The sequence below is a fragment of the Ylistrum balloti genome, unplaced genomic scaffold (assembly GCF_031769215.1).
Source record: "Ylistrum balloti isolate Yb309-2 unplaced genomic scaffold, AGI_CSIRO_Ybal_v1 Utg371604, whole genome shotgun sequence".
Taxonomy (NCBI): Eukaryota; Metazoa; Mollusca; class Bivalvia; order Pectinida; family Pectinidae; genus Ylistrum; species Ylistrum balloti.
This window is the reverse complement of record NW_026782823.1, coordinates 1-17824: the sequence shown is the minus strand read 5'-3', so window position 1 is coordinate 17824 and position 17824 is coordinate 1. Positions and strand designations below refer to the sequence as shown.

General features: G+C 34.9%; 2 protein-coding genes across 2 annotated transcripts; one reads left to right on the top strand and one right to left on the bottom strand.

The window, feature by feature from the left end:
- Positions 1-5558: 5558 nt before the first annotated feature.
- Positions 5559-9619, top strand: LOC132563136 (palladin-like). The gene is made up of 5 exons (XM_060227896.1): positions 5559-5609; positions 6193-6270; positions 6790-6901; positions 8594-8712; positions 9446-9619. The coding sequence occupies exons 1-5, from the start codon at positions 5559-5561 to the stop codon at positions 9617-9619; spliced, it is 534 nt and encodes a 177-aa protein (XP_060083879.1).
- Positions 9620-16290: 6671 nt separating this feature from the next.
- Positions 16291-16860, bottom strand: LOC132563146 (uncharacterized). Its single transcript, XM_060227908.1, has one exon. It carries the CDS (start codon positions 16858-16860, stop codon positions 16291-16293), a length of 570 nt encoding a protein of 189 aa, XP_060083891.1.
- Between the last annotated feature and the right edge of the window lie 964 nt (positions 16861-17824).

Below are 17824 nucleotides of genomic sequence, written 5' to 3'. Positions count from 1 at the left end.
ACAGAAAGTACCATTTGTATTAAATGTCGTGTGTTTGGAAGGGAGGTAAACTCAACAGAAAGTACCATGTGTATTAAATGTAGTGTGTTTGGAAGGGAGGTACAACCAATTGAAAGCAAAATGTGTATTAGATGTTGTGGGGTTTAAATAGAGGCTACACTGCTAGAAATTACCACATACGTTAAATTTCGTTTGACCGATACACAATGTGTTAGATCTCGCGTGTTTGAAAAAGAGGTTAGACTGAAAGACATTTACCTCGTACTCACCGAAAGACCGTCCTTGAATGACTGTAGCAGCTGTGGATAGGACGCGAACGACATAACCAAACCAATTTATTTCGTTGTTCCTTTTGAAGGTGGACATGTTTAATGCTCGTTATTTTGTATATGGTTCCATTTTTGTATACCTTGTTCTCATTTGAGAACGTGACCATTTTTTACTTTGATTGATCGAGGGTGGCATGGCGGATGTCGTCGATGAAGCAGAAGACGCTTACTTTTCCGGAACACTTGGACTTATTATTCTTGTACCTTTTCCAGGAGTCATCTTGAAATATTTCCTTTTCTACAGTTTGCTATGATTTAATTGAATGAAGTTTGGATAATGATGTTGATATGTTGGTATTTTAAATTTTTCATGTCAGATTAAGTTAAAACAATATTATCGCCACCATTTTGTTTTATTGTCTTGTACTTTTTCATTATTTCTTGTAAGTTAATATTATCTCGACAACTTAGCTGGGAGGGGTATTTAGTCTCGACAACTTAGCTGGGAGGGTTATGTTTCTCGACAACTTAGCTGGGAGAGTTATTTTGTCCCGACAACTAAGCTAGGAGGGATATGTGTCTCGACAACTTCATCTGGGGGTTATTTTGTCTCGACAACTTTGCTTGGACGTAATTTTCATGTTAATAATGTTTTGGACTTCGTAAAACATTAACATAGATTCTACAAAAAAGATAATTATTGGTAAGAAATGTGTCTTGAGACATTGAGATCCGTGATTTTCTAAATAAAATTATATTTACAACATAAAGAATGGATATGTACCTTGTAAATGTACTAGCTGACATGTTAACGAAACGGCCGTCTGGTGTATGAGAATGACTTGATGAAAACCGATTTCCTAGATCACTTCGCCTCTATGGCCATAATAATATTGTGAATAGGTCTGAAACAGAGTCTGTCCATGAAACAGTAATTTGTTGTCGTATATGTGAGTTTACACAATTTCACAGAACATTTTGGCCTTGGCTAATCAATCGACGGCAGTCATTACACATGTATGTTAATGTTGCCCCTGAAACTTTACTTATTAACGTATTCATGCAAAGTATACATTGTAACATATTGTTGACTTCCCGATATTTTACGACGCTGCGATGTTGATGAACGGGTTGACAGGAGTCGCACAATCATATCTCAAATCTTATTTCTACAATATGGGACGAAATACATAATTAGCCTTGTACAATACTTTCGTATAAATACCCATGTGTATTATGTGTTTGATTTCCATCATCACCAATATGTTAGATGTTGGCATTTTCTATCCAAGAGCAACTCGTCGCTATTGATGCAGTCAAGTTCTGTTGATGGTACCTGATGGGTATCTCAAGATAAATTTCATTTATCTTTACTGCAGCTTTGTTGCATATTTGAATTTATAGCACATTTCTAGTATCACATGCCTTTTTGAAACGACTTTCGAAGATTTCTATGATTAAATACATCTTCTAACATATTACTAAGGTCGTTGTCACAGACATTGTACAACTTTGTAGCCTTTATAGAAGTGGAAACTTTTGTGCCAATAGTAGACGGAATAAATCCAACAATCTGAATTCTAGTGTCCATCTGAAGAATATCAACAATAGGTCATTAAAATATCTCATTCTAATGTATTGCCGTAACCCGTTCCATCGCTTGGTTTAATCGTCCTTCAAAAATCAAATAACGAAAACTATTCAGATGGACAGTTCGTGTTTAACAGTTTATACAATGCTCTTTCTGGCAATATCAATTTGGTTCCACATTAATGTCATTCAGAGGTTGTTTTTTTCGAAATTTGATGTCGAATTTCATATTGCTTCAACTTCCTGTCACGTGTTTATGAACCCAAAACGTCGCCATGAAAAAAAAAACCGACAGTCACCTTTGAAAATTACTAGTTTGAGTTTTATCTCTGTTAGACTGACGTGCTATCTTTATTAGTGACATTATCTGAGTAACATGGATTCCACATACACCACAAGGTACTGTATCACAATCATAAGTTCATTCAAAAACTACATTTGCCCAATAACACTTTGATGTTTGTTTATAGAAAAAAAATCGGATTCGAGAATTTCAGATAAACCCAGTGACATAATTGTCCATATAAGACATATGGTATCATAATTTCTTGTAACAACCAGTTAATCGTGTAATAATTACTTGACTCCTTTTAAGGGAACATTCAAATTTTTATTTCAATCATCAAAAATGATTTACCTTATTTCAATCATTAAAATGATTTATCTTATCTCGTTGTTTTACTTAAAACAAATCATGGTCTATCAATCTTCATTTAATTAACTGGGTCAGCTTTCGATATATAAGAACATCTGGCATTATCGTAATAACAAATCTCTGATATTTACGTATGCCACCACAGGGTGTTATTTATATTATACAGTGTGCATTGATTCCTGTACGGAAATTTAAGAGATCCTTGTGTACATAAGAAACGATGTATTTGTATTTCATTAATATCTTACCCATGACAGGTTGATTCTATCAGTTTGCGTGTTCGGAGCAATTTACTTCTCAGGTAAGATTTGGTTTCATAACTGATAAAAATTATTATATGTTTTTCAAAAAAGATTTATAATCAGAATGATTTTGTGTGGATTTTCTCTTATCAATGAGATTAGATTATTTTTTAAATGGCGAATTATAACCGAAAACTGTGAGGGGTTTGTTTTTTCATTGGACATATTTACAGATTGTATGCATACAGCGTGAACGAAAACACAAGCCATTATAAACTACTTGTATCACGATTTTTGCAACAGCAAACATCACGACATGTTATCATTAATTGTTATGAATAACAGATATTCGTGATAATTGTTATGGCGTTCGAATAATAAAATTTCTAGAATCATACAATGAATGTTGCTAATAAAACAGAAGACTGTATTTTTCTTATGAACTATGTACTCTATTCTCCGTGTATCTGGTTAATGAAATCCTTATGAACTAGGCACTCTATTCTCTTTGTATCTGGTCAATGATATCCTTATGAACTAGGCACTCTATTCTCTTTGTATCTGGTCAATGATATCCTTATGAACTAGGCACTCTATTCTCCGTGTTACTGGTAAATAATATCCTGATAAACTAGGTATTGTATTGTCCGAGCATATGGTAGATGATATCCTTGTCAGTTCTTTTTCAGTTAGAATTTATCCTCTTTTCTATCAATTTCTCCCGTTTTTACTACAAATAATTGTTTTCAAGTAGGTATCAGTCTACAGTTTCTACAATTAAGACACAAAAACAGTATATATATATATATATATATTTATATATTCATTTCTTGAATATTTCCCAACTTAGAGACATACAGTTAAATACGTATTACTACGGTTTGACGATACGTTGCTACATCCATACAGACGGAGGTCAGTTATGCGGCATCTGTACACAACTAATTGACCCGCGGGACTGTGACACAGTAACAGAATGTTCAAACGATCAGGTATAGTCACGAGTCTTATACGCAATTAACATCATTTAAAGAGAGAAATAGACCAAGAAATCAATTCTTTTAAGCAGTTTTCGTTGAAAACATACATTTAATTAACCACAGTTTAGATGTGTTATATCTTGGCAAGGAGATTTTCTCTGATTAAGATTAAGGACTCAAGATCTTTCAGATGTGACACGAATTTCTTTACGGATAGACAATAATAAGTATGATTAGAAAAATAAAAATCCCGCCAAAATTACTAATTTATACTGATGTCTTGTGACCTGACACTCATGACCTCATGAATGTTATCACTGACTAATTGTTCATTTGAACTCAATATCAGCAATGCAGTGTCGAAGAGTACCTTACTGCTACGGGACACATACTTTATGACGTCGGTTGTCGGTCCTCTCACGTACGTACATGTTCATATACATATAACTAATTCCGAATACTGACTTAATGTTGTTTAATTTTTTACAGCGAGTAAGCGTTTAATGTGAAATGTTGAATAAATTTGTAAATTTGATATCATTTCCTGACCAATTAATTATCACTTTTAAGCAGACACATCTATGATTCAACTTAACGGAACAATATTATAAACGGAAAAATAAATGTGCAATTATGAAAAAAGTATTTGATTACCTCATGTTTCGTGACGCACCATAGGAAGAAATATCGAGTGAAATTCTATTAAATGGTGATTTTCTAGAAAACATAGAATTTCTGTGATAATATGAAGCCTAAATTCGTTGTCATGTTTATATGGGGTTTATAAAATAAGTCACACATTGTTCATTGAACCACGCCTGAGGATGGTAAACCGAAATATTCTAAGATTCATTTCATAAATCACATATGAAATGGAAGTTCTTGCAAAATACTGTATACAAATATTGCTAGGATTGAAATAAATACACCAACGTTATCAAGAATTTCATGGTAGATACGTTTAATTGTAATAATATTTAATAAACATGATACAAATGTCGATATATTGGATAGAAACTTTTTACTTCTTGTAAACCTTACTTGTTTTACTATAGTTATGTGTTGCTCTGACGCCTTTGTAAGGATGTGTTTTACTTTTAAGTCTTGTCTTGGGATCGGGAAGAGAGATGTTCGTGTATCCTCCTCGATGGAAAGAAATGGCTATATCCCATTGCGTTCGTCATGCTGTAATGACACAAAACTTTGCAATATCATCAATGGCCACTTTGGTAGTCAGGGTAAACCGTCAATTGTGTATTGCCTATGTGTGTGTGGGAGGGGGGGAGTAACACAGAAGTATTTTAACAGTTTGTATTTGTTTATTGTTGTTCTATAGTGTTATTTACAACTGATACAAAGATCCACTTTGTTTATTTCAAGTTTGTTTATAACTTAGTCGTAATCAGATTCAATGAATATACTTTTATTTGCCATTCACCATATAAATTACGTCCTAAATTTGTAAAGACTTAGTAAAGTTCTATTGTCTAAATATTACTTAGACACTATCTCCCATTGCATTATACATTTTCCTCTCCACTCATTTCTCTGACTTTTCTCGTCTGATCAATAGGAGGAAGTTAAACCGATTATATATATATAATACTAGTAGGTATATGCATAGTACCATGGAGTAAATTTATCAGAGGTCATCAAAGAATATATACCTAACTCGAAAGGGAACTTTTTTTTTTAAATAACGTTTTTTCTGTCTCCATAACAATCTAACAGGATTGAGTATATTTTTCTTTACTGCTATATGATATTGGTTTCTAAAGCATTGAATTTGACTGGATTGGTAATCTGCTACAACTGTCAATACATGCACAACCCTGACCAGTGTGAACAGATCAGGACCTGCTCCATACATGAGGTAATCACATAGAGAGGAGAGAGAAAGTCAGGGTCAGGTTCTGTCCTATACATGAGGTTGTTACATCGGAATCGAAAGTCAAGACCTGTCCTATACATGATGCTTTTACATGGGGAGAAAAAGACTAGACCTGTCCTATACATGATGCTTTTACATGGGGAGAGAAAGTCAAGACCTGTCCTATACATGATGCTTTTACATGAGGAGAGAAAGTCAAGACCTGTCCTATACATGATGTTTTTACATGGGGAGAGAAAGTCAAGACCTGTCCTATACATGATGCTTTTACATGGGGAGAGAAAGTCAAGACCTGTCCTATACATGATGCTTTTACATGGGGAGAGAAAGTCTAGACCTGCCCAATATCCGATGTTTTTACAAGGGGAGAGAAAGTCAAGATTTGTCCTATATATGTTGTTTTTACATGGGGAGAGAAAGTCAAGACCTGCCCTATACATGATGTTGTTACATGGGATGAGAAAGTCAAGGAGGTTATTCATCCTACCACCCGAGTCTGCTTATGTTTAAGTGGATACGCATATCCGACCTGTTGCATGTTGTATCATGTTTCTTTTGTTGTTAGCAATGTTACATAGGAGAGAGAATCAGTGGCCTATCGGGTTCTCGTATATGGACAAGTCGGTGTGGACACGAAACAGTGGTGAATATGTTTTTTTTCTGTTGGTCATCTGTTGATGCAAAGTCGATACGGAATCACTGAGTTCGGCAAGTTTCCTTTCAAAGAAAGTATTAACCACATAAATCATTGTGAGTTTATAGATTGACGAACAATGAATTTGCTTTCTCTATTCATGGTCGGTTCCTATGCCAAACATCAAACTTTACCTATAATATAGCGATAGGATAATATTAAATCATTATCAATTTGGTATGTCAGTTCGTAGATTGACCGTTTTACATGCATAGTACAAGTATACTGAATTGTTCTATAAGTACATCTTAATTTGATTATGTACTTTACATTGATGACGTACAAAGTCTGGTAGTTTTGTCATTATCATCTAAATACATTTTCGACATGCTGACTTTATCATGACATATGTTTATTGATTATTAATAAGAAATTAACTGATTTTAAGTTTTTCCTAACCACTATGAACTTGTAACAAAAACAACTTGTTTGTTAATTGCAATGAATTGATATCTTGCCCTACAAAAGGACTGCCAAGTACCCGTTGTTCCCGTCGATAGTGTGGTTGGTAAAAGGCAGTCCTCAATCTGTCACAAGTGTTGTAAAGATAACCTCTGTAACAACAACTGTGCTTCGCCAGGTAAATTAAGATAACGAAACTATAGCAAAAATTATGTAACTTGTGCTCCAATCCCATCGAGATTACGACATCTCTTTCCATTACTTTGGATATTTTTCACTAGCTTATTTTTTTCATAAAGTATGCCCCCAAGAATCACTGACGAAACTTAACGACATTATCTCCTGCATATATTCGAAATTGTGTTAAGCTGTATGTGTGTTGTATATATCTAATATCACCTACTGAACAGTTTTTTTCCATTTTTATTTACGTTGGCATTCTGAAGCTTCCACAACGGTCACCCCGTTAACCACTACATTGCCACCACGTAAGAAATACTTGTCCACTATTTATGATTGTAAGCTCGTGGTAGGTCTTAATGATATTTTTTCAATAAACTTACAGCTGTGTAATAACAGTTACACTATATTCACATGAAATCATAGTTTATATTGATGACGTCACATCTAACATTGACATACTTTGTGATAGAAGTCTAAGTTAGATATTCTGACCTTATATTTTAACCATTAAACCGATCATACGATGGCATTTATAGTTAGTATGAAAGCAATCTGGGTGGCAGAGAATGAACTAACGTCATAAATGTCTTGTTTCTTATTCTGTCCGCCCGCAATCCCTTCATATTGACATCAAGTATCATGACCGAGGAGTCCTAGAATGACCACACAGCTGAATAATGCAGTATAATTGATTTTCTGACACTTATGTACCAAATTATAAATTCACATGATAAGAAGGTGATGATAAATGTATGCTCTTATGTATGTACTGCGTGCATGCATTATGATGCTGTTGATTATTCTATAACGATGACGATTTTCAAGATAATATCACAACAATATTGCAAGTGATTTCCATGATAAACAAGCGTGTTTGTGAGATGACTGATGTTGACTTCTGTATAGATATATATTTACATAGAAGATCAATGAAAACTATTTATGTTTTGTTTGTTTGTTTTTTTTTTTTATTTTGTGCCTTCGGTGCAATCTTTTGCAAGTCTCCCTCCCTCCCTCCCTGTTTTTATTTAAGCACTCGCACTTCAGTACAAAAAAACCAACATGTCAATATAGTCATAGTCCTAAATCAAAGTCAATATAACTAGGTTAAATATTAACCCAGACTGAAAAAGTACAAAAAGAATAGGACCAGGTGTTCTAGAAGAGTAAACGTCTTCTGATTTATCGACGACAGCCGCCATGTAAACCATGGTCAATCGAAGTAGGCAATGTTACGTTCTTAAATGAGAACGGAGTATACGATAACGGAACCAACAGATAACGTAACGAGCATCAAATACGTCCAGCGTCATGTCGCTCAAAGAAATTGAACTTATATCAAACACATTGCGATCCATATAACGACCGTAAAACTTCCTTATCTTCAATCTTTATCTTTTGAAAATAATTCAGATGTAATAAAGTCAGTTTTTAGTATTGTACAGCTGCCTCATCATACTAGGACTCGTTATTGATATTACAGGTATTATATGCTGTAATAAGACAAATGTATTAATCAAACCACAATCAATAAAACGGATAAGGAGATTCACTTATGATAAAAGTAATTCATTTCATGATTTTCAAGATTGCATGGTTTCAAAAGAACAAATGGCAGTAAACTGAGGGACTCGTACGTATCATATGGTAAACAATGATATAACTTGTATAACGTGTATTATTTCAGTGAAGAAGCCAGTCATCATCTATGTAACTAGACCACGTGATGTTAGTAAAGGAGCTTACCTACATCTCACGTGTAGGGCGAGTGGAAACCCAACTCCAATTATCTCGTGGAGTTTTCTAGTAAGAAAAATATTTTATGTTCAAAACAAAAGAATATCAAAATGGTAGACGATCAACTAAACTAGTACAAAAGAACTATTTATATAATACTCACGAAAATTCCTAGATTGTCAAATAGGTCTGAAATGATGCGCCTCTTTTTATTTCTTTAAAATCGAAATAACCACGTTAAGTGCATGAACGTCATCTGATCTATTTCGTTCACAAACATATCCCTTTTCAAATACATTGCCATCAACTATCTGGATTGTGCGATCATATCAAGATACGGGAATACTTTAATAAACATTTAACATAGCCGTGCGTCTCTGATATTTACCTGAGGTTACATAGGCCAAATCTCTGCGTTTTCTCGATTTTGCTTACATCTGGGAATTCCCTCACAAAATAAGCACCTTCTTGACTCAATGCAAATAATCTGATAAACTGAATCTTATACTGGCATGTCACCTACCTTCAGTTTTGTTGTTCTGGCTTTGATTTCACTCGTGTCAGTTTGCTGTGAGCTTTATAGAATGATTCTAACTTTCGATAATTCTCACAGGAAACTGACATGGTTTGATTTTATTCAATTATTGATAGTTATGATTATTGTTATATGAATTGACTTTAGTATCCTGTAGAATGGAAATATCCTCATTGAGATTAACAAATAACGCATGAAAAGAAAACTGCTATGTATGTTTCTACGAGTATAGAAACAAGTGTTTTTATCATATATTTTTTTCTACAGTCAATATCCAATACACTACCAACTAATGTCAAGGTATCAAACCATGGCGCCGATATCCTTATAAATCAAGTGACTGATCAAAACTATGGTGACTACGCTTGTAAAGCCCAAAACTCACAAGGAGAAGACGTACGATATATTCAAGTTTTGGAGCATGGACCAAATGGCCAATGAATGACAAAATAAAATTGTCTTCTCAACAAGAACCTTGCCTTACTTATTATTGATTTGCTTTTAAACGGAGCGTAAAGTACTTCATACATCTCGGTGAACGAGATCTTAGGTACGTTTCAAAAACAAAACACAAGTTTAGAAATTTGATAATTCAAAGAAGGATTATATATAACACATCACTACGCCTAAGAGCTTGAATGATATGACGTAACGTCATCGAAACCTAATTCACATCATATCAGTCATTCAATATGTAAAGTAACGAGCATAGGGGAAAAATAAGCTGTAGGAACCGTGACACAACCGATAACGTGTCGCTGATGCTTGCTAGATTCTCCACTAATTCTCAATTGAAAAAGTCATTTTCCGCATCAAAGCTACAGACAATATCGAGACTGACATCCATCCTGTAAAAAACTAACCACCACGCCCCCTTCCCTCCCATCCCTTAGAATCCGTTTTCTATTTGTCGTCATATCCGTTTACATTGTAAGATATATATATATATATATATCTCATTCACAGCTAATATTTTACATAATATACGTTAAATTTAAAATAAATACACAATAAAATGTAAAAAATAACCTTTTGAAAATTATTAATGCTTCGAGAAATTCACTTTTAATTAGTTATTGTCAATGGCGGACATTTTGAAACTTAACCTTAAATAGAAAAATATGAAAGTGAATGCTTGACTCTAGGACTAAACGTATCTTATATATCATTAACTTGAAATTGCTTCAAAAATCTTTTGCACCAAGATGAAATGATCCCCAATAGTACAGGTCGTTTTAAAAGCAAATGATTATGAAGAGCTGAAAATTATTGTAAACGATGATATCTGTTTGTTTGTGTGGAGAAAAAGTTTGGCAGATAGAAATCACCATGTGTAAATTCCCATAGTGTTATCTAAGTAGGTCATACTAAAAGATAAGAATTGTAAGCTATTTTTATAGTCTCACTCTACGGCCTTCCAAGCATTAACTGATATCGTTAATTTTTAAATATCTCTACTAATGCAAGTTTAATACATTTACAAAATTAGATATTTGCTGGTTTCCCATCTTTAAAATTACAAACCAAATATTAATTAAATATTGTCAAAAAAAGCCAAGTCAATTTTGAAAAGCAATTATAATATATTTGTATATTTTATAAACAGTGACGTTTTAAAGTCGTTACTACATAGACAGTAGAAATCAGTTTGTGATCATTATTTTACTGTGGTCCATTTTATTGTTATCTTTCATACGACTTCGGTGCTATCTTTATCGGTGTCTAACATGGAACCCACATACATAGGAAGGTAACGTACATTCAGAGTGATTTCATTAACACAAATTGAATACCTTAGCGGATTTTGTCTTTATAAAAGTTCTTAATGTTTACAGTATGGCACTTGCAGCTGTCATTTTGAAGTAAAATGAATTCGGATAAGCACTTATGTAAATTACCTGAGTGACGTAAGTTTGCATTTAAGGTAACATATTTAGTCTGAGAACGTTTGCCACTTTACAATGGGTTAACTGCCGGATGACATTTTGGTTTCTTTCTGTATCAACTTAATTCGAATTTAATTTTTTATTTGTTTAACGAGGATTGTGAACAGCCTTACGGCTACGAGTCACTTTCGTCACATTTAACATTAAAGCGTACAACGTAATACATTTGTAGGACATGCACCAAACGATAAAGAATATTAATAACAGACACAATACTGTTACACTCACGCATACACACATATTCTCAATCACATACACATTAACACTCATGTTCACTTGCACCTGCTCACACATCTCAAGTATTCACATACGTGTGTGACAATAGGAGAAATATTTAGATGATCGGGTTACGTGAGAGAGGGAAGAGGAAAAAAGGGGGAGGGGTGCAACCAATAGATTCACTGGAATCTATTAGTTGCTTTAATGTACTCTAAGACAGAGTCGAATATTTTAGTATTTGTTTTGCTATCAAGAGTGGCAGACCCATAGAGAAGGATAGAAGAGAGTTGGTGTGATATCAGGTGTAGAACGGTTGGTGTATCAATGTTATAATTTTTGTGTGTGAATAGGATCACATATTTATGTCTATCAGAAGGAAAAGTTTGATAAGTTTATAAATCTGCAATATAGATAATGAATCATATGTAAATGTAATGAGGTAAATCAATCTACATCTAACACTGTAGTTTGTAATTCAACAATATACGATCAAGGCTGCCATTCACACACAAATCTTATCTTTATTACCCAATTAATCGACCAATTGGCACAGAAAACATTTTTTCGTAACCAGATTTGGCAAACATAAAAAAATTAAAACAAAATACAAACAGTTTCTGCAAATAAGTATAGGTACACACATGTATATACAATGTACAAGGCGATGACGTCAGTTTGGAAGGTATCCGTCACATTTATACGCATGCGTGACTTTATTGCTTGGGTGGTTGTGTAATGCAAGAACAACGAACCTGTGTGTATTGCCCTGGACAGACCAATATTACACAGTGTGGGAAAAAATTTTTACTATACAAATGAGTGGAGCATATTGTGTCTGGGAAATTTCAACTTATATCTCAACTTAAGCTGGATCATCTTAAATATTGTTTTCATTTAAGTATTTGAGATTTAGCAGTGTATCTGTATGTATATGATTTCATATCAAATTTTGTCTGTTTTTTTTTTTTTTCTTTTTTCCTAGCTTGATACTTTTGGTTTGTGTTTTCGGAGCAATTCAGTTATCAGGTAAGTTATGATCTCGGTGGAATCTGCAAAACATACAGAAAAATATGATCATAATTTTCGTTTGATCATGTTTAGTACAAATAATGATTTTTTCAGGAACTTCAGAAAAGACAACTGATCTGGAAGTACCTGTTATTCGTTACATGGTAACATAAACTAAACATTGGCCCTATGACTGACGGAACTTCTGGCGGATCTGTCAGTCGTTGTTTACGTGTAGGAATATCGTTGTTGTACAAACTAACGGTATCTCGACACATTTGAGTATATCTGAGTGGTTAACATCCTCGCCCTTCACTCAGGCGTCCAGGGTTCGATTCCCGGAACGGAAGTGAAAAGGTAAGGGATCGCCTGCCCGACCACGTTAGTTTTTCTACAGTACTGCGGTTTCCTCTTACAATAAGACCCCTCGAGCTCTCAAATTCGAGCCAACAAGAGTGATTAATAATATAAGCTGAAATAGGTTTTTTCACATTTGTTGTAAAGTTTACATCTTGTATTAGTACGAGCAAAATGTAAACAAATTCAGATAAGCATGTATAAAACCGTTTAATATACAAATAATACAAACTTTGTCTATTTTAAAACAATTATTAAACAAACTGTATGCTTATATCAATAACTCTTTTTGACGCGGATAAAAGCGCGAGGGGGATATTCTGTGGAGGAAATAGGAGTATCCGGGGGAAAACCCACGTGGTCGAACAAGTGACCGCATTCCTTTCAGTCAAGTTTGTTTCGGGAATCGAACCCTGGACTGCTAGGTGAAAGGTGAACTGCGCAACACCACCACCCGAGGTAGAACGTTGTAAATAAAATCGGGTGTTAAAACCTGAAATGCATATGATAAGAAATCATTTTTCGAATTTTTGATGATTTTCAGAGGGAGGTCCACTATGCGGTTCATGTACACATGTATCCGACCCCAGACATTGTGATCACGTGACCAGATGTGGAGATCACGAGGTGAATTATAGTTTTTGAGCTACTCATCTCTATCAGATATAGTTTCTTGTTTTCAATCTTTCAACATTTTCTATTGTGTGTCTTCTGTACAGTGGTAAATTTGAGACATCGTAGATATTTTAACACGTACTATGTTGCGAAGTGGGGAATTGCCGTTATCTTGATTTTTCATAATTGTATTTTTTTTTCAGGAATGCATGACATCACAATATGTTACTCTTAGTGGACATGTGATGTATGACGTGGGCTGTATATCGTCGTTTGTAAGTCAAAAACCTTACATCTTAATTGTGATATGTAAGGCATTTGTTATGATATCAGTCAAGTGCATCTCTACGTCGTGATATTGATATTTGTTTGTTATCGCCCTGGATTTTCATCATCCTAGCATTTAAACTATATACAATCAATAACGAGTCCTAGAAAGACGAAACAACTGTATGATGCAGTATCACTGACGAGTCCTATAAGGACGAAACAACTGTATGATGCAGTATCACAGACGAGTCCTATAAGGACGAAACAGCTGTATGATGCAGTATCACTAGAAGGACGAAACAGCTGTATGATGCAGTATCACAGACGAGTCCTATAAGGACGAAACAACTGTATGATGCAGTATCACTGACGAGTCCTATAAGGACGAAACAGCTGTATGATGCAGTATCACTGACGAGTCCTATAAGGACGAAACAGCTGTATGATGCAGTATCACTGACGAGTCCTATAAGGACGAAACAGCTGTATGATGCAGTATCACTGACGAGTCCTATAAGGACGAAACAGCTGTATGATGCAGTATCACTAGAAGGACGAAACAGCTGTATGATGCAGTATCACTGACGAGTCCTATAAGGACGAAACAGCTGTATGATGCAGTATCACTGACGAGTCATAGGAGGACGAAACGGCTGTATGATGTAGTATCACTGACGAGTCCTATAAGGACAAAACAACTGTATGATGCAGTATCACTAGAAGGACGAAACAGCTGTATGATGCAGTATCACTAGAAGGACGAAAAATAAATTATTTACTTTTATTCTATCTTACTCTTCATTTATAGTAATTGGCGCGTTTCTCATGTATGTACACATCCTGATTTATTGTAACAGTTTTGGAGTATATTTATTGCTTGCTATTACAGCGATGTAACAGATTTGGAGTATATTTATTGCTTGCTATTACAGCGATGTAACAGTTTTGGAGTATATTTATTGCTTGCTATTACAGCGATGTAACAGTTTTGGAGTATATTTATTGCTTGCTATTACAGCGATGTAACAGTTTTGGAGTATATTTATTGCTTGCTATTACAGCGATGTAACAGTTTTGGAGTATATTTATTGCTTGCTATTACAGCGATGTAACAGTTTTGGAGTATATTTATTGCTTGCTATTACAGCGATGTAACAGTTTTGGAGTATATTTATTGCTTGCTATTACAGCGATGTAACAGTTTTGGAGTATATTTATTGCTTGCTATTACAGCGATGTAACAGTTTTGGAAAGCGTGGAAATGTTGCTGAGTTAGACCTGAGAGAAAGGAGAAGTAATGGACAAACTATCTTTTGTCAAAACTGTTGTAACACCACTGCCTGTAATACAATGTCTGGTCTCTGTAACACAAAACGTACGTAGGTATTACTGAGTAACGATATACTCATAATCAACCCGCCATCAATGTGACGTAACTAATGAGTCACCATGGCTACATGACACTGAGTCGTGATAGCACGGTAACTACTTGTTACAGAACTGGTGAATGATCAATGTGACGTAACTAATGAGTCACCATGGCTACATGACACTGAGTCGTGATAGCACGGTAACTGCTAGTTACAGAACTGGTTGATTCCCATTGTCAAAAAAGTTGGCATAGCGTACATTTTTGTCAGTATAGTAGCGTTACTAACAAGGTGCCATATTTAAATATCTAAACTGACTGGGCCATTATGGTGAAAAGGATATTCACAGAAAAAATCCTGATAGATTCAAAAGCAATTTGAGGTTTTATTATTGTTTTTAACATTTCATTAAATGCTGAATTGAGTGTGGAGTTATCGTTATTTGCTTATTTAGCAAACAATTTACAACATACTTACCATACGATAATTTTTTTACAATTACATCTTCTCTTTGCATTACCAAATGCAAATATAATACATTCCTCACAAATGTGTTTTCGTTATTGATGTTTTGTATCATACTTCTAACCTTATTTTAATTTCACTTTCATTCAGCATTAGACACAAACGGCTATATATTATGCTATAATTGTGACCAGATGACGTCACCATCCCAGTGTGACAAAATAACTAGATGTCCTGCCAGTCAGGTGAGTTCAGTTAAATGTAATTAAATCGAAAAAGGTGCCTATAGCTACATTAAATAAATATTTTCCTTAATTATTATTTTCGAGGGGGTTAATTTTTCGCTATTTCGAGAATGACATAAAAAAATAAAAGAAAAATGTCTGTATATCTAGTTAATGTCTAATAGATGTTGGTAGTACAGTGAATATTTGAACCATCGAAAATAGGAACATTTACCGTAATATTATTTAATGTACATAGTATTATCTTGTAATCTCTGTGGCATACATGCACATATGATTTCTTTATTTTACATACAAAAGTATTATGTTTACATAAATTTATTGCAGATATCACATTGATGTTTTCAATTACAAGAAAAGTTTGTATTACAGAGTATGACAATGACTTATTTTTGAATCGACTTTGATTTTTCTTTGTTTTTCTTTCAGAAGAAACAATACACATGTAAATATATCATTCATATATATATATACTAAAACGAAAAAGAAACGCCGTGTAACCTAAAAAGATTCTTTTAAATGATACAATTTAATGTTACATTATTTCATTCATTTTTGTATACAATTTCATCTGTTTGGAACCATTTGTTGAAGGTTCTATCGATTATCAATGCTAATTATGTCAAAAACCTATCCTGCTCAGCGAGGCACGCGTCGGTGTAACGTTCCCCTCGACGTCGATATACACGACGTCGCCCGTCAGAACGGTAGAGAGTGAACCGGGATTCGTCAGTGAAGAATACCCGTCTCCATTGCCTCATAGGAAAATTTCTGGGCGAGTGTGCTTGTAACCAAGCCAATCGGCGTTGGCGACACGCAGGAGTTAGGGGCAGACCAACATAGGGACGTCGGGTTCTTAGGCCATTAACGCGTAATCGGTTTCGAACCGTATTAGGATGAATATGGCGGTTATGACTGCCTATAGTGTTATTTGCAGTTTCGGTAGCTGTGAGATGGCAATTACGTAAGTGAGAAAGTCTTATAAACCGATCCTGATGTGGCGTCGTGACGCGCGGACGTCCAGTTCGCGGTCGGTCGATGACCCTCCCCGTCACTCGCACACGTTGGACAAGACGTTGAATTGTCCGAATATGCACACCAAAATGTGCAGCAACCTGAAGTTGGCCCTGACCCTGCAAAAGCATTCCTATAGCCTGTCCCCGCTGGACTTCTGTCAATCGTGGCATGGATGTAAATTGCTTAATTCAAATCAAACTTTGAAAAATCAATCCGAATACTTGAACAGTATCAAATAGACTGAAAATTTCCATTGGCGGACTCAATGACCTTCCCCTGCACGGGATTCTTGTATTTTAGCACGTGCCTCGCACGGAGCGCGGAGGTCAGGTATTGTGTGATTTTAAACATGTGTACCTAGTGACCGCGAACAACACATCAACCTGACCGAGTGTCATTATTCTAGGCCAAGCAATAAATCATTTGTAGTATATTTAGTGTACCCGGCGTTTCTTTTTCGTGTTAGTATATAATTGCAATCAGTGGCGTAGCAAAACATTTTTAAGAGTGTATGCTTTCAAGAGAGGATCCAAGGGCGAAGCCCCAGTTAAGGGGGTCTAGGGGCGCAGTAAGGTTAAAAAAAGTAGGGCAAATGTTTAAGCATACAAGCATACATTATTGCTACGACTCTGGCAATACTTAAGCGTTCAGTGGAACAAAATAATAAAATGTCGGATCAGTTTATACTGATGATAATAAACCTCATACGTTCTGTACTGTACTGTTAGCACCCTGTATCTTACTAATAAACTAGGATTGTTCAGTTTAAGTCAAATGTGTAACACGTGTTAATCATTGGCATAAACACAAATTTCCTCAGTGACGAAATGAACGCGACACTGTTGAGATTGATCAATTCGCGGATTTCTTGTTTTCGCTATTTTAATGGGCGGGATGAAATCGCAGAAAAATAGCTGCATTTAAATGGTAATTACTCAATAGATCACATAGCGCATTTCCTGATCAGCTTCATGGTTGTTTTACCGTAAAAATGAACTTTATATATTTAAGTATAATAGTCAAGCATAAATACAGGTAGTAGTTACAGTTTATATGATAATGTCCTTATAAGGAATTGCCGTAAAAACTTATTTCGTGAGGATCTATTTTCGTGGTTTGTCTCAACAAAAATTA

Coding starts and splice junctions, on each gene's coding strand:
- LOC132563136 (XM_060227896.1), top strand. CDS start 5,559: ATGCACAACCCTGACCAGTGTGAACAGATCAGGACCTGCTCCATACAT. Junction 6,902..8,593: donor CAACAACTGTGCTTCGCCAG/GTAAATTAAGAT, acceptor GTATTATTTCAG/TGAAGAAGCCAGTCATCATC. Junction 8,713..9,445: donor TTATCTCGTGGAGTTTTCTA/GTAAGAAAAATA, acceptor TTTTTTCTACAG/TCAATATCCAATACACTACC.
- LOC132563146 (XM_060227908.1), bottom strand. CDS start 16,860: ATGCCACGATTGACAGAAGTCCAGCGGGGACAGGCTATAGGAATGCTT.